General features: G+C 43.3%; 1 protein-coding gene across 5 annotated transcripts in view; it reads left to right on the top strand.

Moving 5' to 3' along the window:
- Positions 1-23,309, top strand: part of SRPK2 (SRSF protein kinase 2) — a 149,488-nt gene that overhangs the window by 121,876 nt on the left and 4,303 nt on the right. For 2 of the 5 annotated variants that reach the window (XM_040412647.1, XM_040412662.1), the window contains exons 11-14: positions 13,094-13,194; positions 13,279-13,386; positions 14,297-14,366; positions 18,999-19,091. In XM_040412647.1, coding sequence (XP_040268581.1) covers positions 13,094-13,194; positions 13,279-13,386; positions 14,297-14,366; positions 18,999-19,091 — 372 coding nt within the window. Of the gene's footprint in view, positions 1-13,093; positions 13,195-13,278; positions 13,387-14,296; positions 14,367-18,596; positions 18,690-18,998; positions 19,092-23,309 lie in introns of all 5 variants that reach the window. The other 3 variants (XM_040412639.1, XM_040412654.1, XM_040412672.1) reach the window with 2 other exon arrangements.

Below are 23,309 nucleotides of genomic sequence, written 5' to 3'. Positions count from 1 at the left end.
CAGCGCTGCCCCCGATCCTGTGCCCCCGCTGTGTGTGATGGCGGCGGCTCCATTCCTGAGCCGCCGCCATCAGCAGCGAGTGTCAGCTCTATGCTGACACTCTGCTGTAACCCCATAGATGCTGCGGTTCTGCATCCATGGGGTTAATAGAGGGAGGGAGCTCCCTCTCTGAACCATCGGGGCTGCAGCGCTGATAGCAGCGCCCGATGGTTGCCATGGCAACCGGACGCTTTGCAAAGGCGTCCGGTTGCCATGGCAAAGGCATCTGGTGCTGCCACCTACAGGGCATCTAATAGTATTATACTTTGCAATGCAAGAGCATTGCAAAGTATAGTACAGCCATCAGCCCCATTGGATCTTCATGATCCAAGAGGGACTTGATAAAAAAGGAAAGTGAAAATAATAAAAATGAAAAATAAATAAATAAAAATGTAAATTAAAAAAAGAAATTGCCTTTTCCTATAAAAAAAAATAAAAAAATAAAATACACAAATTAGGTGTCACCGCGTCCGTAACGACCGTCTCTATAAATATATCACATGATAGACCCAGTCCGATAAACACTATTAAAAAAAAATAAAAAAAAATGTGCCAAAAAAAGCTATTTTTGTCACCTTACATCACAAATAGTGCAACAGCAAGCGATAAAAAAGGCTTATGACCCCCAAAATAGTACCAATTAAACCGTCACCTCATCCCGCAAAACATGATACCCTATTTAAGACAATCGCCCAAAAAATATAAAAGCTATGGCTCTCAGACTATGGAGACACTAAAACATAATTTTTTTGGTTTCAGAAATGCTATTATTGTGTAAAACTTAAATAAATAAGAAAAAGGTATACATATTAGGTATTGCCACGTCCGTAACGATCTTCTCTATAAAACTATCACATGACCTAACTCCTCAGATGAACGCTGTAAAAATAAATAAATGAAAGCTGTTCCAAAACAGCCAATTTTTTGGTCACCTTGCCATATAAAGTGTAATAATGAATGATCAAAAAATCCTATGTACCCAAAAATGGTACCAATTAAAACCTCAACACTTTCTGCAAAAAACGAGCCCTTGCACAAGACGATCGGCAGAAAAATAAAAAACATATGGCGTTCAGAAAACCAATCCAGCAAAATCTGCCTTCCAAAAACCGTATGGCATTCCTTTCCTTCTGCGCCCTGCCGTGTGCCCGTACAGCAGTTTACGACCACATGTGGGGTGTTTCTGTAAACCGCGGAATCAGGGTAATAAATATTGAGTTTTGTTTGGCTGTTAACCCTCAATGTGTTAAATAAAAAAATGCAATAAAATGGAAAATCTGCCAAAAATGTGAAATTTAGAAATTTCATCTCCATTTTCCTTTAATTCTTGTGGAACACCTAAAGGGTTAAAAAAGTTTGTAAAATCAGTTTTGAGTAACTTGAGGGGTGTAGTTTTTGCAATGGGGTCATTTATGGGGGTATCCACTATGTAGGCCCCACAAAGTGACTTCAGACATGAACTGGTCCTTATAAAGTGGGTTTTGGAAATTTTCTTAAAAATTTTAAGAATTGCTTCTAAACTTCTAAGCCTTCTAACGTCCTAAAAAAATAAAATGACATTTCCAAAATGATGCCAACATAAAGTAGACATATGGGAAATGTTAAGTAATAAATATTTTATTAGATATGACTTTCTGTTTTAGAAGCAGAGAAATTGAAATTTGTAAAATTGTGAATTTTTCAAAATTTTGGGTACATTTTGGATTTTTTCATAAATAAAGGTGAAATATATTGACTCAAATATATGACTATCATGAAGTACAATATGTCACGAGAAAACAATCTCAGAATGGTTTGGATAAGTAAAAGTGTTCCAAAGCTATTACCACATAAAGTGACGCATGTCAGATTTGTAAATTTTGACCTGGACATTAGGGCATCAATGACCCTTGGTCACGAAAGGGTTAATGAACTCTCAGTCTCGCACAGCAGTACCACACACCTGATCCTTAATGTAGTCTAGCTATCCTCAGTTCTGTGACAGGCTCTGCGCCCATAAAATAACCAATTGGTCCATAAAGTGTGAGGTGGCACCAATTGCAAGTGAGGAACAGTCACCCCCCTTTCATTCCTGATAGCTTTAACCTATCCCTGTAGGTCTTTAGATTTTAGATATGTAACAATAAAGTTATTTAGTTTAGGATCCCTACAGGGATTTTTGTCGGTCCACTGACCGAATTGAGTACTTGTGAAATTATCCTGAGGGCCCTAAAATTAGGCATTTTTTGTTTTTCTAACTGTATGTTCGCCACATGCGTAGGTGATCGTTAATCTAGTATTACATGTCGGGGTACCCCCACACAATGCGGTCATGTCAGGATGTGGTTGAGTACCGTGTAGCCGTACAGGCCACAGCTGGCTCCTGTTAAACTAACAAAGATTGCACTGTTCTGCATTGTTAATGCCCTTGGAGCACCCACAATACTGTGCGGTTATTAACAATGCAGACCACACCAGCTAAACAGTGTGGTCCTCAACAGGAGCCAGCTGCAGCCTGTACGGCGACGCGATATTTTACCGTTGTGTGGTGTTACCCTCACCGAAAGTACAACCATGTGCTGTTGCCAGACCTCCAGAGCAGAAGCCTTTCCCCAGCTATACATATTGACGTTTAGTACATTTTGTCGGCTTACACAGTGCAGCTATTGTAAATGGTAGGAGAGCTTAAGTTACATCATGCTGGATCTGTTATTGTAACACTCTTTAGATGCACTGTTGTAGTTCCCCCAAAGGTGAATCTAAACCTAAAATCATCTTTGGGGCTCCATTCTAGATATAGACCCCACCTCTGGGACCTGCACCTATCTGACATTGGTGGCATATCCTAGTGATACACCACCAATATTCCAGGTGAGAATACCGATTTAAGGCCGTTTTACAATTCTTGGCCCATTTAAATGTGGCAGCAATCAACTGGGAAACAAAAAACAAACAAACACTCATTTACCAGCTGGTCCATAGTTTGTGGCCCAATGAAACTGTGTGGGGACGAATGATCGTACTAATAATCATTCATCCCCATACAGAGTAAATGTTTGCTCTATGTAAATGCAACTAGCGAACAGGGGATGATTGGGAACAAACATTCCTCATCACTGCACGCTAAGCCAGTGTACAATGGCACAGAACCAAGAAGTAAAACTTTCTCATCCGTATCATTGGGGGACACAGGCTTGACCATGGGTATAGCTGTTGCCGCTAGGAGGCGGACACTAAGCACACAAAGTGTAATCTCCTCCCCTTCAGCTATACCCTTCCTACAGGGACTAAGCTTAATCAGTTTTATCTTAGTGTCTGTAGGAGGCCTACCTCCCTGAGGTCTGCTGGTTTTTGGTTCTTTTTTGTTTTTCCTTTTTCCCTAGCGGGAGTTACAGGCAGTCATTAAAGCTGCCTGCACTCCCACCCAGGAGATGGGAGACCAGGGGGTCCCCCAATCCTCCCTGCTCCTTCCCGTTCTCCAGAAGCAAAGGAAGACCACAGGTTTCCACAAAGCCGTTCGGTTCACCACAGTCGTCCACCGCAAGTACCCTCTGTCCCGGTGTACCGTCCCTCCCCAAGGGGCCACACACCGAAGGTGGTGATCCGGCTGGAGCCAGGGGGGCAGAAGACGCCAGACAGGTGAGTATAAAAAAATAATAATAATAAAAAATAATAAAAATTAAAAAAAGAGGAGGAGAGGAAAGTGCTCCCCCCTTCCAGTACCCGCCCCTCCACATTTTGCCTGTGCGTCGTGTCCCGCAAAATTTCCATCCTCTTAACGTCAGACTTCTTCTGCTTTGCGTGTGCGACTCCACCATTAAGTGGCTCGGCCTCGATGGTTCCTGCTGCCCAGCCTATGGTACAACCGGAATGGGGGCGTTCCCTGTGTAGGGTGGTAAAGGATGTCTCCAATACCAACAAGGCCATTGTGGAAATATTGGGACATTTGTCAGCAAGGCAGTCCTCTGACCGGTCCAACTCTGGGGATCAGGGGGCGCATGCCCATCGCGGCCGTCCTGCAAAACGGGCCAGAACACCCCCCCCATAAAAGGGTGTCTGTGTCTCCCGTTTCCTCAGCCTCTCCCCTTCCTGCTAGAGAGTCTCACTCTGATGTGTCCTCAATGGAAGAGGCGTGTTGTGAGGGGGGGTCAGATAATGATGTTGTCTCTCGCTGGAGAGTCAGTCCGCCAAACTGTTTTCCATGGTGGATATTCTTATAACAGTGATCGAGACGTTGCAGGTTGAGGATCCCGCACAGTCATCTGCCAGCTCGGGTTTTTCCTTTAGAAGGTCCCGTCGCTCGCACAAGAGTTTCCCCAACCACCAGGAGTTTGATTCCTCTCATTCCAAGGAGTGGAATTTCCCTAATAGATGTTTTACCTTGCCAAAACACTTAAACATCCTTTTATCCTTTTCCGGAGGATTTGACTAAGAAATGGTCGTCCTCTCCTATAGTGGACCCGCCAGTTTCCCGCTTGGCTAAACATACTACCTTGCCGATAGCGGATGGGGCTTCTTTCTCTGATATCAGAGATAAGAAGCTGGAAGCGTTTGTTGAATCTGCCTTTTAAGGAGTGGGCACAGTTCTGCAGCCGGTGTTTGCCTCTACTTGGGTGAGCAAGGCTATGGGGAGTGGGCAAGTAATTTACATCAGGGTCTCGACTCGGGAGTTCCCGGGGGGAAACTTGCAGATATGGCCCTGCAGCTCTCTCATGCCAGTGCGTATATTTGTGAAGCTTCTTTGGATGCGGCCAGGCTTATGGCTCGTTCGTCAGCTCTGTTGGTGGCTATTCACCGTGTCCTATGGCTAAGCAGCAGATAATGCTTCAACCCGGATTCTGACAGCCCTCCCCTTTAACGGCTGCAGACTTTTTGGTAAGCGCCTGGATGAGATCATCTTGGACGCTACAGGTGGTAAGAGCTCGCATTTACCACAGAACAGGGGGCGGTCTAATAGGTCAAAAAAGCAGAAGCCTTTTTTTCCCCACCTCTTTCAGATTAGCCGAGCGGTGGTCCAAACCATGTTTTCGGGCCAGGAAGCCATCGTCTTCCAGAATCTACCACCAGACCTGGAAGTCTTAGTTTAGTTGGTGCGAGCGGCATCAGCTGCCTCCCGTTCGGTTCTCTTTGCCGTAACTCTTTGCTTTCCTGCATTCGGGCATGGACTTGGGGCTGGCTCACAGCTCCCTCAAAGGGCAAGTGTCGGCTCTCTCCATTTTTTTTTTCAGAAGGAATTTTAGCTTCATTTTCGGCGGTTCGGATGTTTCTGCAGGGGGTGGCGCATTCTGCTCCCCCTTTCCGTCCTCCGTTGGATCCTTGGTGTCTTAATCTAGTGCTCAACGCTCTCCAATCTTCTCCGTTGGACTCCTTGCAGCAGGTGTCGCTTCGCTTCCTGTCTTACAAGGTGGCGTCGTTGGTGGCAATCACGTCCATCCGTAGTGCGTCGGAACTCGCGGCTCTTTCATGTCGGTCGCCTTTCCTGATCCTCCATCAGCATAAGGTGGTCCTTCACCCTGTGCATTCCTTCCTGCCGAAGGTGGTGTCAGAATTCCATCTAAATGAGATTATTCTCCCTTCATTTTGTCCGGACCCGTCTCATCCTCGGGAGCAGTCGCTCCATACCCTGGATTTGGTACAAGCCGTTTGAGTCTATCTGTCCCAGACGGCATATTTCCGGCGGACTGATTCCCTGTTCGTGATTCCAGAGGGGCCGAGAAGAGGGCTGGCGGCGTCGAAGGCTTCCATTTCCCGATGGATTAGTTTGGCCATTGTGGAAGCATACCACGTTAATGGCCGGGCCCCATCCTTCTGGGTGGCTGCTCATTCGGCTCGGGCAGTGGGGGCCTCTTGGGCGGTGCATCACGGGGCTTCGGCCCTTCAGGTGTGCAAGGTGGCTACTTGATCGTCTTTGCATACTTTTTCCAAGTTTTATAGAGTGCACACCTTTGCGTCTTCTGACGCTTCTCTGGGGCGTAGTTTTGCAAACGGCGGTTCTTGTTATGCCCACCTTTGGGGACTTCCCTGTAACGTCCCATGGTCAAGCCTGTGTCCCCCAATGATACGGATGAGAAAGCTAGATTTTTGTACTTACCATAAAATCTGTTTCTCTTCCGTTCATTGGGGGACACAAATCCCACCCATTCTTTTGTTTAATGAGCCTTTTCGGGCCTGTGTATTCCCCCCCCCCCCCTCCCCCCGTTGCTTCTCCTACTGCTTTTGCACTAACTGATTTAGCTTAGTCCCTGTAGGAAGGGTATAGCTGAAGGGGAGGAGATTACAATTTATGTGCTTAGTGTCCGCCCTTCTAGCGGCTACAGCTATACCCATGGTCAAGCCTGTGTCCCCCAATGAACGGAAGAGAAACAGATCTTACAGAAAGTACAAAAATCTAGTTTTTCATGCTGCTGCCTGACGTCAAATGAGCGCTGCATCTCGAACATTGTAGCTAGAATATTTACATGTATACTGTGCATTAATATGAAACAAAAAAATAAGGCTACTTTCACACTAGTGTTGTTTGAATAAGGCGTTCAATTCCGTCAACGGAACTGCCCGCCGGATCCGGAAAAATGTGTGAAAACTGATTACATTTGAATCCTGATCAGGATTTTGATCACAATGAAAAAATGCATTGGAAAAAACGGATCTGCCATTTATGGACTTTAACTTTTTTTTTTCACATTTTTCGGGTTTAACATGCAAAAGCCGGATCCGTTTTGACAGAACACACGGTGCCGGATCCGACGTTAATGCAAGTCAATGGGAAAAAGGCCGGATCCGGCGTTCAATCAAAGTGTTCCGGATTTTTGGCCGGAGGTAAAAATACAACATGCTACGGTTTTCTGAAAAGCCTGATCAGTCAAAAAGACTGAACTGAAGACATCCTGAACGGATTTCTCTCCATTCAGAATGCATTAGGATAAAACTGATCAGTTATTTTCCGGATTTGAGCCCCTAGGACGGAACTCAGCGCCGGAAAAGAAAAACGCCAGTGTGAAAGTAGCCTAAGCTGAAGCCCTAATTATTACCGGTACATACGCCTTGCTAAAAGTGGTGAACAATTGGTTGTATACGGCTGATTAGTAATCATTTCATTCTCTGAGCTCCTGAAAGAATGTAACATGGCCAATCACTCAGCAGTTTTTTGCATTGCAATGGTTTGCATACCTTTTCTATGCAACCACCTGAAATGGTTGAATCTCTGTAGAGATTGGCATTGTCCTTAGCTAACGGTCACGTGAAATCTGACAGTGTACAGCAAATTTATCCACAAGGTTCATACAAAAAAAGATTGTGTTTCCCTCCATAAATAAAGTTTATTTTATTATTGAGTTTGTGCGTTTGAGGGCATGTTATGGAAGAAGCCATACATTTTTATTTTTTTATTTTTTTTCAGCATGTTTTTTTTTTTTCTGGCAAGTTTTTGTTTTGTACGTTTTTGTTTTTTTTAAACCAGTGGGTGTTTTCCTCAATACAAACCTGCATTTTCAGCTTGAGTTTTTTGGAGTGGATCCATACGGAGATTTTTTTTTATGCTTCCCATTCATTTCAATTGGAGATTCAGCAAGGATTCTGCCCCAAGATGGGGAATGCTGTTTCTTTTTTTCTATACTATTTCCCATGTGAAAAAAAAAAAGTGATGAATTCTGTTGAAATGTATGAAAGGTTGTTTTGAGGCGTTTTTTAGCGCTCCAAAATCAGCTACAAAATACTCTGTTCTGAACTTGCGAAATACACATTCGTTGTGCGGAGGATAATGCACTGACTGCCACAATCTGTTTGGAAGTGTGTCTGGGCCAGCCAGGAGGAATCTGGGCATACAGAGATACACGAAATACAAAAGTGCAAAAAGGTGGAAAAACCACCTCCCCAACATAAACCCAATTTCTCTCACCGCCCCCCATTCTTCCTCTGTGCAGTCCCCGACAGCTCAGCCATTCCCAGGCAGATTAGAAACCTCTAAATGGTAGAATCTGTGTGCGCAGCAGAGTCGCAGTAGCGAGCCCTGGATGCGCAATCCAAGCATTCCATTGTTTCTCAAATTTCCTAATATTGCCTCTTTTCACATATAGTTTCCATTCCATATAAATCATATTTGCCACATTTATTAATTCTGTTATTCCTGTAGCAGATGATTGTAGCCAATGCTTAGCTATAAGTTTCCTAGTTAAATATAAGATCTTGGCAAGCGCCAACTGTATTATATCTGTAGTAGGAATATCCATTACACAACCCAGGAGCCCAACCCTGGGGACTTTTGGTGGAGTAACATCATAGACGTCTTCCAGACGGGTGTAAACTGCCGACCACAGACCTGTGAGAGCCGGACATGACCACAATATATGAGCCATATCCGCCGCCCTCAAGATGGTTACATCTAGGACAACTAGCAGCCATTCGAATGCCCATTTTATATAGCAATAGAGGTGTTCTATATACCCTATGTAGTAAAAATATTTGTGACCTACGCTGTGCCACCGATGAGGAGAGTGACTGAGTGTAAGCTAGAACATTTTCCCACTGGGTGTCGGATAGGGGTCCAACATCTACTTCCCACTTATCCTTCAGCCCCTGTAAAGGGTCTCCAACACACTTTGGCAAGAGATCCCCATAAGTAAAGGAGATCAGTGTTTTAGATGTAAGGGCCAGAACAATCCTATAAAAAAAAAAAGTGTGTTGTGCGCCCCTGAGAATTAATAGCATGCTGCAGTTGAAGATATTGATAGAACACAGAGTGTTCTAGTCCAAATTCAGTTTGTAAGATTTGAAAGGTTCACCCTGAATGTAACAGTAATGTGTCTACATTAGGGCTGCAGTAAACGATTATTTTAGAAATAGAGTATTCTATCGATAATTTTTTACGATTAATCGAATAATCTAATAAGAAAAAATTAATAGACTGTTTTCCTTTATAAAAACTCATCAGACCGCCTGCCATCAGTCCCCAACACCCTTTGTTCCCCCCGTGCGATCAGCCCAAGTGCATCAGCTCCACTAGCCCCCAGTGCCACCAGCTTGTCCCCCAGTGCCAACAGCTTGCCCCCCAGTGCCAACAGCTTGTCTCTAGTTTGCCCCCCAGTGCCAACAGCTTGTCTCTAGTTTGCCCCCCAGTGCCACCAACTGCTTCCCAGTGCCACCAGCTTGCCTCCCAGTGCCACCGACTGCCCCCCAGTGCCACCATCTTCCCCTCCTAGCCATGTTCCCAGCGACAGTACTTACCTTTCCTGTAGGGTCGCCACTCCACAGCTCCTCCATCTTCTTCTCTGCTCGCTGTACTATCGTCCTGACGTCACACAGCGTCGGGTCATAGAGCTCTCTTTCATGCACTATGACCTGACAATGTGTCAGGAAGATAGTGCAGCGTGGTCCAGGCCGTCGGGTAACCACGGAGCGGTAAGTAATAGCAAGCGCTTCACTCCCGCTCCGTGGTCATATGACACAAACGAATCCTCGATGCAAAAAATTTGCATCAAGGATTTTTTTTGTGTCGAATTACTCAATTCAATCGAGTAATCATTTCAGTCCTAGTCTACATTATAGCAGCTGGAGGCTTTTACATCGGCAGCGCATTTTCCCCTCTCTAAAAATGTCAGCCGTATGTTTATTGCTCATGCTAATGCAGACAGCACAGTGGAGCTTAATTTAGAAGTGCTGTGCGTATCATGATCCAACTAAAGTGAGCTTAGAATCTATGCGTATGTGAGTGGAAACATATGAATGGAGTTTTAATTGACAAGCAAACTATTTGGTCAGCGGATGATGACTACTTCCATCCTAGCTAAAACTAGCCCCTGCCTTCATAATTTAAGGGGTTGCATGAGAAATCACTAGAAACCTCACCACTCATTTACATTGCTGCTGCTATTGCAGCTAAGTCCAGACACAGCCCATGGACAAAGACAAACTACGTTTTTTCTAATCTCATGTGCCATCGTTTTCCTAAGGCCCGTTGCAGACGAGCGTGTCCGGATTAGGCCCGGATGCGTCCCGGGTGCATTGCGGCAAACCCGCACGAGTAGGTACGCAATTGCAGTCAGTTTTGACTGCGATTGCGTTACGTTGTTCAGTTTTTATCGCGCGGGTGCAATGCGTTTTGCACGCGCGTGATAAAAATCTGAATGTGGTACCCAGACCCGAACTTCTTCACTGAAGTTCAGGTTTGGGTTCGGTGTTGTGTAGATGTAATTATTTTCCCTTATAACATGGTTATAAGGGAAAATAATAGCATACTTTAATACAGAATGCTTAGTACAAGGTCAATTGAGGGTTAAAAAAAAAAACTAAATAAAAAATTAACTCACCGCCTCCAATTGATCGCGCAGCTGCCGGTCTCCTGTTCTTTCTTCAGGACCCTTCGAAGGACCTGTGGTGACGTCACTGAGCTCATAACATGGTCCATCACCATGGTGATTGACCATGTGATTGGACCATGTGATGTGATGTCACCACAGGTCCTTTAGCCAGCAGCTCATGATTAAAGTAGTAAGAAGAGATCGGCAACTACGCGATCAAGAGGAGGAGGTGAGTTTTTATTTTATTTTTATTTTTTTTAACCCTCAATTGACCTTCTACTAAGCATTCTGTATTAAAGAATGCTATTATTTTCTCTTATAACCATATTATAAGGGAAAATAATACGGTGAATAGACTTTCATCTTAGCAACCACGCGTGAAAATCGCACCGCATCCGCACTTGCTTGCGATTTTCACGCAGCTCCATTCACTTCTATGGGGCCTGCGTTGGGTGAAAAAACGCAATAATATAGAGCATGCTGCGATTTTCACGCAACGCACAAGTGATGTATGAAAATCACCGCTCATGTGCACAGCCCCATAGAAATGAATGGGTCCGGATTAAGTGCGGGTGCAAGCGTTCACCTCACGCATCGCACTCGTGCGGAAATATCGCCCGTGTGAAAGGGGCCTAAGACATTTAGTTGGAGAAAAAAAAACTTCTACTTTGAATAAGATTCTATTGGAAAATTCCACATTTCACCAAAGCAGGAGCAAAACCTTTATTTTAGTAAATTCAGTGGTTGACTTTGATTTTCCCTTGATGCATAAATTATACCGGTGACACTTCCCCTGTCTTGTTACAATAGAGAAGACTGTGGAAGTGACTGCTAACCTACTATAAGCTGCCAGTTCAGTCGGTTGCTGTGAATTCATTTAGTGAGGTTATGTTTGCTCTGCTTCCATGGAAGAGACTTCATGAAGGTCGTTTTTTTGGACCAGCTTGCTGCTCTTGTAATTCTGGCAAGGCAGGTATTTGTTGGCGTCTGCATCTCATAAAAGTGTAAAAGCTGGCTCCCCAAACAAAGTAATCACATTTCCAAATGTGTTCAATGTTTGTACTGGGGCATAGTAAAACTGGTGTTGCGCTCTAGATAGCTGTTGGCTGAATGTGTGTTCAGCTGATGGATGTCTGTCCCAAGCCTCTTTCCCTCCATATGCATGCTTACTGGGCTTGAATGAGCGAGCATGTGTTCTGAATGGGAAGTGGAGGGTAGGCTGCTGCCAGACACCTTTGGCAGTGGTTGATCTCCCCAAAAACAAAAGGTTCTCTGTGTTGAAATCCGACAGCTCAATCCTTCTATCATTAGATGGTCAGCAGGTCCCATCGAAATTACTGGGTTCTGATCTAATATGCATGGCCAACTTTAGGTTTAGGTATCATAGTAAGAAGCAGCAGTTAGGCAGTATTAGGTTCTCTTCATTATCACACTGTAATATTCACGAAGGGAAGGGTTGTTTTTCATAATGGTAGTAGAACTACGACTGCTCCATAGGCATGGATTCCGGGACTTCCTTCATGTCACATGCTTGATACAGATTACAGATAATTAAAAATTTCAGACAAACCCTCTTATTGCCTCAAATAACATTATATATCACCTCTTTCTCCTGTGTCTATCGCTGCATCACTGGTCTGGTCCTCCTGCCACTGTTCGTTCTGCAGCGGTGACTTTCCGATATCTCAGAGAACTATAAGAACAAGCTGTTCTTGAGATGTTGAGATGTCAGAACATAACACATTCAGTGTCTGTACGTCCTATACGTGTATATGGTGTGCAATATAGAACAAGGCCTCATGCACATGGATTTGGGGCAACTCAAGTCCACCGTGTGAGGCAACATGAGGGCATATCATGGAACCAGTTTAATGTCTCTGAATAACAATATCTAGCATATGGAAGCACATTATGGTCCCATTGGACACTATGACTTGCCAAGATCCATAGAACACATATCTTGAGTATGTTCATGTGTATGAGCCTTCAGTGATGAAAAACCACAGTACATATATACTCTGTTATCTTTATACCATTTTGACCATTCATATTTGAAACTAGATATGGGGGCACATTTATTAAGACCAGTGTTTAAGACGCCGGTCTTGATACCCGGCTAAACTGGCAGTGGACCTGCTGGAGTTATGAAAAGGCGCCTAAATTTAAGAGTATTTCAGGTTAATAAATGTGTTTGCAGTGTCAACTGTTAATTTTAAAGGGATATTCCAGAGACCTAATCCACAGGATAGGTCATCAGATCAGCGAGGGTCCAACATCCTGCACCCCCACTAATCAGTTGTTTCATTTCACAGTAGCTCCTGTGTTGTAACTACACAGCTCCGTCCATTGTGCAGTGGACTGGGTTTGTAGTTGCAGTGCTGCTACCACTGACTATACAGTGGACAGAGAATTGTAGTTACTGTGCTGACCTCCAATGCTGGAGCTACTCTAAAACAGCTGATGACTGCAGGGTTCAAAGACCTGGCGATCTGATAGTCCCATCAATATTAATATCATGGAATACCCCTTGAAGTTAAACTATTTAACCCTACTCAAGTTGTGTGTATACACACCAATCAGCCATAACATTTAAAATGTGCTTATTAAATATTATGTAGACCCCTCTCGTGCCACCAAAACAGCTCTTGCAAATGGCATACTCCATATAGTACCATATGGAAGAGTATGGCCATTCATCAGCTTTAGTGTTAACCTCTATTGATAATGATATTCCTAATTATTCTCCAGTTTATATTTAATTTCTGATTACTTTTTTGTTGCAGATAAAATGCGTGCTGCAGATCTGCTGGTGAATCCACTGGATCCTAGAAATGCTGACAACATTAGGGTTAAAATTGCAGATCTTGGAAATGCTTGTTGGGTGGTATGTACAGTAATCATTATTACCTATGGATAGCTTGCATTTACATTTATTACCTATCTATAAAGAGATATTTTCTTGATGCAGCACAAGCACTTCACTGAAGATATACAGACTAGACAGTATCGCTCCATAGAAGTTCTCATAGGAGCGGGGTACAGCACTCCTGCCGATATCTGGAGTACAGCTTGTATGGTAAGGGTTTATCTCCTCCACCCCCTCCTTGTATTCTATTCCTTTCTTAAAGGGGTTGTACGAGAGTTTGAGAAATGCAATAAGAGGAGCACCAAATGTTCTAAAATAAAAATAAAAAAATTAATTAGTACTTCTCTCTTCAAATCCCTGCCAACGGATAATGGCACTTGACCGATGTGGCCTCAGTGGTCACATGCTGGATCATTGGAGGATTGAAGATTTGAGCATAGATTTTTTGGGAAATGAATAACTTGGGTTTATATATAGCAGTTTAAATACTGCAAATTGCTGTTCTCCTGGGCGTTTGCATTATGCACAACAGCAGCTTAAAAAATTCTAAATGAGTGGGCAGGGACAGTTCTGTATACATTAGTGGAACCCTAGCCCTCTGGTGTAGCAGCGCTACAGACCACCTGATGTGACGTGTGCCACATAAAGTGAAGGTAAAAGCCTTTGAAGGAACAATCACTTTGATAACGCTCCATATTATTTTATAACTGTTCTGTAATTTGATTAAAAGGGGTTAAAATGGTTGTGTCATGAGTGCTTTTCATTGCTAGGCTCTTGGGTTCAATTCCAACCAAGAACCACATCTGCATGGAGTTTGTATGTTCTCCCCATGATTACGTGGGTTTCCTCCAGGTTCTCCAGTTTCCTCCCACACTCCAAAGACATACTGATAGGGAATTTAGACTTCCCAGATGGCGGTGAACGCAGACGCAGCGGCCTAGAGCTCTCAAGGTGGAGCTATCGAGCAAAGTTTCATTGTGTAACTACAAGGACAATAATAAAGTTTCAGTTTCTTTCTTTCTTTTCTGTCAAGATTTTTATTATAGAAAAAAAAGAAAACGCTTCATACATTTGGCTTTTACTTTTTTTACATGACTTTTTTGGTTTTTCCTCCATTTAGGCATTTGAACTAGCAACTGGAGACTATTTATTTGAACCACATTCCGGAGAAGACTACTCCAGAGATGAAGGTGCGTACTATACTTATAGGGAGGAACTCCTATCCTTTATAAATCTATCTAATTTGGTGATGGAAATAATCTTCTTTTCAAGAATACAATATTTACTAACTTTTGCTGAAAAACATGAAAATCAGATAGCCTCAATCCTTGTCTCCATATTCTGTAGGTACAAGATAAATATTTTTAGCTCAAACTAATTATTAAAATGAGGTGACTATATTTAACTGTCACGCTTCGGTGTGGGAGGGATACACCACACCGAGCATAAGAGGGGAGGGGGGAACAGGGAATAAGGCCTGAGAACTAGGGAAGGAAGAAGGACACCTCCTAGTAAAACGCTAGCCAAGTTCCAGACTGACTACCAGTATGAACAGACCCCAGAGGTAGGTATGTTCATACACAAGAATACCTAGAGCCCTATCTAGCCCTATAGGACCCTGGTACTAATGGCAGGGACGAGACTACTTGTTTCTCCAAATGGAAGGACGAAACGGGAGTCTCCTTCAGGCCTAATATAAACAATAGGGAAAATGCAACACACAGAACCCAAACAAAATACAAGAAAAGAAAGGAAAGACTTAACTTCAAAGGCACTATGGAAGCACCAGGAACTCCGCCGAGATCCACACACCAGCAATCCACAACTGAACCTGAAGCTATAAACAGCACAGCATTGTGAGAAGCAACAATAAATAAGGAAGGTTAAATGACCACATTAGCAACACCTGAGGCAAGGGCTGTGGCCATTACCAAAAACACAGACGCCTATTGATCCACAGGGAAAACCTGTCAGATCAAACCACGTGTTGCCAGTCTCACTGATTTCCTGCCACTTGTCGCGGGAACGTCCGTGACATTAACGTGATCGAGGTAAACATTATTAAAGCAGGTTTTCGGTTTAAAAAACTGTTTTAGTTGGCTTAGGCTACTTTCACACTGGCGTTTTGGCTTTCCGTTTGTGAGATCCGTTCAGGGCTCTCACAAGCGGTCCAAAACTGATCCGTTTTGCCCTAATGCATTCTGAATGGAAAAGGATCTGCTCGGGAATGCATCAGTTTGCCTCCGTTCCGCCTCCATTTCGCTTTGGAGGCTGACACCAAAACACTGCAGCAAGTTGGTGTCCGTCTGACAAAACTGAGCCAAACGGATCCGTCCTGGCACATAATGTAAGTCAATGGGGACGGATCCATTTTCTATGACTCAATCTGGCACAATCGAAAATGGATCCATCCTCCATTGACTTCCAATGGTGTCCAAAGCTGATCTGTCTTGGCTATGTTACAGATAGTACAAACGGATCCATTCTGAACAGATGCAAACGGTTGTATTATCTGAACGGATCCGTCTGTGCAGATCCAAAACGCGAGTGTGAAAGTAGCCTTAAATGTAATGTAAGTATTAAATGTAGATGGCAGATGCGCCATTCTTGTCCTCAGCACAGCCTGGACCCCCCCTTCTTCTTAAATCCTCCCTTTGGAGGAGAAAATAGGAGGTTCATGTATTCATGATGGCACACCGACCACTGGGGTTGTGTTTATCCTAATGACTTAGGGAAGTGTTCCTCACCTCCAGGACGCCCCTGCCAGTTAGTACTGAGCAGGTGATATAATTTGTGTCAATACATCAGGACTTGCCACAGATATTCATTCTGTGGGATATTCTCAAATCCTGACCGGCAGGTGGGCCCTGAGGACTGGAGTTGAGGAACACTAACTTGGGGCACAGATGGTTGTTACCACTGACCACCAATGACCTCGGGTACTGGCGTGGTCATGTGAGCTGTGGTGAAAGCAGCAGAGCTGCAGATTTAATTGCGGGAGCAGGCATTACAATAATTGATAAATTTCTCCACTATTGTAAATGTCACTTGTCAAAAAAAATAAAAATCACATTTCAGTAATACAACAAATCATGTTAAAGTGGCCTCCTGACACACCTAGGGTCAAGATCACACTGGCTACATATGTAGTTAACTGGACCTAGTTGGCACACCTACTCTGCATGGTATCTTATTAGTCACATAGTCTATTAAAGAGGACGTGTCCCCACTCCTGACATGTCTGTTTTAGGAACTACCTGCATTCTCCATGTAATAACAGAAGCATCTACTCTTATGACTGTGTTGTGCCATTCCTCTATTATTACTACTTGATGTTTATGAATGAATTGCCAGCAGTCCGCAATAAACATTCATCTGGGGGTGTGACACTGACAGCATTGATTTCATAGTATCAAACTGTGCAGGGACTCTCCCCCAGTTGTATCTTTATTGCAGACTTTTGGCAGGTCATTCATAAACTTGTAGAAGCAATAACAGCGGGCTGCCACAACATAGTCACATGAATAAATGCTCCAAGTAGTTACTAAAACAGACATGTCATAGGGACGAATCCGCTTTGAGTGATCAAGCCACATTTTACAGGACACATGGTGCGGTCAGACCCATTTACAGTGTTTATGAGGAAAGAGAAGCTACATTTTATGTATGTTTCTGTGTAATTGTTTAAATGTGTTTTATTTCTTCTCATAATCAAGAGTGAAGTGGATGGAAATTGTTCAGCAAGCTCATATTATTTCATAGTGTCACTCAGACGACATTAAATCCCTGTGTAAGACATGCATTGGTTTGAAAGGTTTTGCTTGAGCTGCAATAATATAGTATGTAGCCTACAGAAAGCAGGCAATGACTTATTTCTAGGTGTGATTTGCCAGCCTTTCATTAGGAGTAGGCAGTCTGTTTTATATGCTTCATTACTCTGTCAGTCTGCATAAAGCTTTTTACCTTAACTGACAAGTTTTATAGATGACATTGATGCATATATATCAGCCTCTGCTTGACAATCCACATTTGGGGGGAGCTTGACTTGGCAGCATGTAGATGAGCAGCGCCTGTTAGGAGCTCTGCTCTACCTAACCTCACTTTACCCAACTTTTTCTCTACCCACATTATGGGCAGAATCCACAAACGACGTAGGAAAAAGCCAATGATCCTCTTTCCAGATACGATTGAAGACATATTTTTATTGTTACTGCAATGTTTGGCTGGAAGACAATCCTGAAGCCTGCTATGGCGCCATTTCAGCTCCTCCTGCACCTATGGCTTCATTCCGCTGCAAAAAGAGCAGCAACCCCCTACCTGACTGCCCTGACGAGGGCAGGTAAATGGTCCACTGCAAACTAGTCATCTGATGATATCTCAGGTTCCTTTTCTAAGCCGTCTTCTCTGCCAAAAGGTGCAGAATTCATAAGGTCTCCCTTCTCAGACTCTGAGACCCAGATCCTAATCAGTCCATTGTGCTGGAGGACCCATTGTAGTCAAACATGGATGCAGCAACATGCAGCCTACCGTTACCGCAGGGTGTGTCTTGTCTTATGGCCGAATGCTCTGCTGAATTTTTGACCACAAGCCTTTGACTTCCCTCCTGCTTTCCTCAGAGGCATGTTCACTTCTTACCTCAAAGTAAGCCAGCCAATAGGTGGTGGAAAATTAGACTAAACCTTCTAACTCTGCACCAAATTTATCACCCAACATCGGTCACCATGATAAATCTTACAGATTTTTTTCTGCCTATTAGACAGGATTAGTAAATCTACCCAACAAGTGCATTCATTTTATATGTATTTTATGTATGAACTGTTGGGTTTGTGAGTTTGGATAAGCATTGCTAATGCAGGTTGACAGAAGATGTCTTTGAGCAGCTCTTCACTATGGTTTGGTGAAAGAAGCTGGATTCATTCCAGTAACGCCCTAAATAAAAAAACAATAACGCAATGAGGAGCTAGAAGCCAAATCATTAGAAATTGGTTAGTGGATTGATACTGAAGAAGACTGGCACTGACCATTATGTATTGAAGTAAAAGCACATCACGCCTATAGAAAGTTCAGCTCATAGTTCGAATTGTATTTTCTTCATAGCATTAGGCAACCATGTTAAGGCTGGTGGTTACAGAACATATTACAGGACTAATTTTCCTAACTGGCATAGCAAGGCTTTTCTATTTTCCGCCTGTGAACCTCTTCATCCCCATGCTTTATTGCTTGGTTGATTTATTCTGCACATGAACACTAGTCATATATACTACTAATGGTGTCGCTGATCTGCATGATTTTGCCACATAATTGGTTTTAAGTTTTTTTTTTTTTTCTTTTGTAATTAATTCTATTTCCCTTCCCCTTTATTTTTCATTCTGTTCTTTTTTTTTCTCACTCCTTCACTCCTCTTTTTCTCTCCTTCATAGACCATATAGCACACATCATTGAGCTTCTAGGCAATATCCCAAGACACTTTGCTCTGTCTGGAAAATATTCTCGGGAATTCTTCAATCGCAGAGGTAGTACCTCTTCCTTACAGAAGGCACTGTGATGCAGACAGAATGAAATCTTTGCTGCTTTTTCTTTGATATGTAAGAGATCCCTAGGCGTTATTGAACTGGTACATTATATCTGGTGGCCCACCAACTACAGCCTCTCACGTTTGAGTTCCTAAGCGTAACTAAATGTTCTCACGGCAGATCATGTGGAACCCGTGATCTGACAGCATGCAGATTGATTCTGTCTGTGCCGGGCCTGACTTGTAAATGTATGAAATGTACTGATAAGTTGTATGTTTCTGTTTTGCTGGCAATGTTCTTCAAATACAGATCACATAGCATTGATCACTGAACTGCTGGGAAAAATCCCTCGAAAATTTGCTATGTTGGGGAAATATTCCAAAGATTTTTTCACCAAAAAAGGTAACTGTGTTTTACACCACAGAGCAGTGTGTAAATGAATATATCCTGAATCATATGGTAATCTACATGTTATCCACTTTGCCTTGTGTATCACTCAGATTGCATACTATAAACATCACATTATAGTGAGATTGTACATGATTTCTCTTTAATTAACATGTACATTGCCTGATAGATGAGCAGTTACATTCTCTCATAAAGTTTTATGCAGAACAATAGCATTCCGCTATCGTAAAATGCATTATTTGAAGAGAACCTGTCACTGTAAATTGTAAGGTAATCAGTTACTTACAGGATACGCTTTGTTTTCTTGTTCACTTAAAGGGCATCTGTCAGCAGATCTCTAACTATGAAGCTGGCAGACCTGTTGCATATGCGCTTGGCAGATGAAGGCATCTGTGTTGGTCTCATGTTCATATGCGCCCGCATTGCTACGAAAAATTAAGTTTTAATATATGCAAATGAGCTGTAAATGTGATCATCTCTGGCCCTGTCAATCAAAATGTGGAGGGAGTGGCAGTTGCAGAGAGAGCAGAACCTCTAGGTGTAAAGGCTTATGCCCCTGTTGCGCCTAGAGGCTCATTTGCATATATTAAAACTTTATTTTTCTCAGCAATGCGGGCACATGTGAGCATGGGACCAACACAGATGCCTTCAGCTGCCAAGTGCACATGCAACAGATCAGCCAGTTTCATAGTTAGAGATCTGCTGACAGATGCCATTCAAGTGAACAGAGCTTAGCCGTGCCCAGGCCAGTTGATTCTAGTCGAGACGTCACCGGGCCTGCGGTAAACAGTGATAAGGCCGAGGCGCTGCTGGAGCACCACTGCCTTCTCAAATAGCTGATCGGCAGGGGTCCCGTGTCTCGGAGCCCCGCTGATCAGATGCTGATGATCTATCCAGAGGATAGCTCATCAATTTAAACAAACTGCAGAACCCCTTTAAATTCCAGTTTGTATAGAGTAATGAAATTGTGTCCATTGCCCTATACATACAGTCATGGCTGTAAATGTTGGAATGTTGGCAACCCTGAAATTGTTCAAGAAAATGAAGTATTTCTCACAGAAAAGTATTGCAGTAACACACGTTTTGCTATACACATGTTTATTCCCTTTGTGTGTATTGGAACAAAACCAAAAAAGGGAGGAAAAAAAGCAAATTGGACATAATGTCACACCAAACTCCAAAAATGGGCTGGACAAAATTATTGGCACCCTTTCAAAATTGTGGATAAATAAGATTGTTTCAAGTATGTGATGCTCCTTTAAACTCACCTGGGGCAAGTAACAGGAGTGGGCAATATAAAAATCACACATGAAAGCAGATAAAAAGGAGAGAAGTTCACTTAGTCTTTGCATGGTGTGTCTGTGTGTGCCACACTAAGCATGGACAACAGAAAGAGGAGAAGAGAACTGTCTGAGGACTTGAGAACCAAAATTGTGGAAAAATATCAACAATCCGAAAGCTACAAGTCCATCTCCAGAGATCTAGATTTGCCTTTGTCCACAGTGCGCAACATTATCAAGAAGCTTGCAACCCATGGCACTGTAGTTAATCTCCCTGGGCGTGGACGGAAGAGAAAAATTGATGAAAGGTGTCAACGCAGGATAGTCCGGATGGTGGATAAGCAGCCCCAAACAAGTTCCAAAGATATTCAAGCTGTCCTGCAGGCTCGGGGAGCATCAGTGTCAGCGCAAACTATCCGTCGACATTTAAATGAAATGAAACGCTATGGAAACGCTAGGAAGCGACTGATTTCAGTAATTTTTTTCCAAAGGGTGTGCGACCAAATATCAAGGAAAGTCAAGGAATTAGCTTTTTTTCCTTCCTTTTTTGGTTTTGTTCCAATACACACAAAGGGAATAAACGTGTATAGCAAAACATGTGTTACTGCAATACTTTTCTGTGAGAAATATTTCATTTTCTTGAAAAATTTCAGGGGTGCCAACATTTACGGCCATGACTGTAGATCGCTATATTACAATTTAGTGCTGCCACCTGCAGGCCTGAATTGTAATATAAAAGTAATGAGCCTAGAAGCCTAGTACTCTGGCTCCTTACTTTCATGGAACACCTTTCCCAATCTCCGCCCGGCATTCGAGCACACACTTCCGCCTCTCAGATGCTGTGTTCACAGTTGATCTGAGGGGTTAAATATCTGAGATCAGCATTACCACCGATCATGAACATTAGCCCCAGGTGTCTGCTGTGTGAAACAGCAGTCACCTGATTGCTATGGCACTCGCTTCACTTGGAGTGGGCGCCATCTTTAAAGGGGTTGTCTGAGATAATTAAAACTGTGAGAAGCCCTGCAATAGCCTGAAATAGAAAATCATCTTGAACTCGCCCCTTCCTCCAGTGCTGTTCTCTTCAGTGCTGCTTCAGTCCTCCTGCCGCTGCTTGTTTACAAACAGTAGCGGGCACGTTCTGGAATACTGCATGTGACTGCTGCAGCCAATGATTGTCCTCAGAGGTCAACACTGAAGACAGTGAGTGGCTGTAGCGGTGATGTTCCATGCACTTGCATGTCACTGGAGAAAGGGGTGATTTTTTTTTTTTCTTTTAAGCTGTAACAGGGCTTGTGTGAGATTTATAATTATCTTGTTCAACCCCTTTAACTCTAGGAGTGTCCTGTTTTTCTTTCTTTTTTTTTTTTCATAACGTGACAGATCAGAGCAGAAAACTAAACAGTGATGTGAACGTGGCCTTAAAGATTTGTATATACAGCAGGTGAAATAAGTATTGAACACGTCACCAATTTTCTAAGTAAATATATTTCTAAAGGTGCTATTGACATGAAATTCTCACCATCCAATCCACACAGGAAAAGAAATCAAACCATAGATGTCCATAAGTTAAGTTATGTGTAAGGCCTCCTGCACACAACCGTTTTTTTCCCCCCCATTTACTTGCCGTTTTTTGCGTTCCGTATACGGAACCATTCATTTCAATGGTTCCGCAAAAAAAACGGAATGTATGAATTCCGTTTCCGGATTTCCGTTTTTCCGTTTCGTTTAAAGATAGAACATGTCCTATTATTGCCCGCAAATCACGTTCTGTGGCTCCATTCAAGTCAATGGGTCCGCAAAAAAACGGAACACATACGGAAATGCATCCGTATGTCTTCCGTTTCCGTTCCGTTTTTGCGGAACCATCTATTGAAAATGTTATGCCCAGCCCAATTTTATCTATGTAATTACTGTATACTGTATATGCCATACGGAAAAACGGAACAGAAACGGAAACACAACGGATCCGTGAAAAACAGACCGCAAAACACTGAAAAAGCCATACGGTCGTGTGCAGGAGGCCTAATAATGAGAAATGACACAGGGAAAAAGTATTGAACACATAAAGAAAGAGAGGTGCAAAAAGCCATGGAAAGTCATGACACCAGCTGAAATCTATCAGTAATTAGAAAGCAATCCCGCCACTTATTGAAAAGTTATTAGCTGGTTCCACTGATGGCCTATAAATAGGTGTCTCATTACAAAGGTGCCACACAAGAAACATCTCATGATGGGTAAAACCAATGAAGACCTTCGCAACCTTATTTTTGCAAAACATACTGATGGCATTGGTTACAGAAGAATTTCTAAACTACTGAAGGCTCCAGTGAGCACTGTTGGGGTCATAATCCGAAAGTAGAAAAACATAATTTAACCATTGACCGACGGCGACCAGATGCTCCCTGCAAGATTTGAGGCAGAGGAAAGGAAAGAATTATCAGAAGAATTGTCTGTGACAGCGGCTGCTGTGCACCACTGTTCCACTGCTTACCGCCGTTTTCAGCGGTGATCTGCGGCCAGTGCTTCCCATTCACCACTGCAGTCCTGGGCTCTGTCTGTGTAGGTACTGTTGTTCTGGGATCCGCTCCACAGTTTCCTCTCTGCCCTGGCCACAGCATGCTTGCTGTTTGTTTCCTGCAGCACTTCCATAAGGGCCGGCGCTCGTCACTTCCTGGACTTTATGGATTAGGTCATGTGACCTCACTGACCAATCCTAGCCCTCCTGCACATATATAAGTTGCCTCAGTGTCAAGGTCCTTGTGTCCTGCTAAGGTTCCTGATATCCGCTTGTGTTCATGACTCGTACTTGTGTTCCTGGATTCTGCTACCAGTTTGATCCCTGCCTGCTTGCCTTGACTCTCCTGTTGCCGACCCGGATTGCCTGACCTGTACCTGTGCCGCTTCCTGCCCTGACCTTTTGCCTGTCTGA

Source organism: Bufo bufo, chromosome 1, assembly GCF_905171765.1.
Source record: "Bufo bufo chromosome 1, aBufBuf1.1, whole genome shotgun sequence".
Classification (NCBI taxonomy): domain Eukaryota; kingdom Metazoa; phylum Chordata; class Amphibia; order Anura; family Bufonidae; genus Bufo; species Bufo bufo.
The sequence above is the reverse complement of the archived record's forward strand: the minus strand, read 5'-3'. Positions and strand labels throughout refer to the sequence as shown.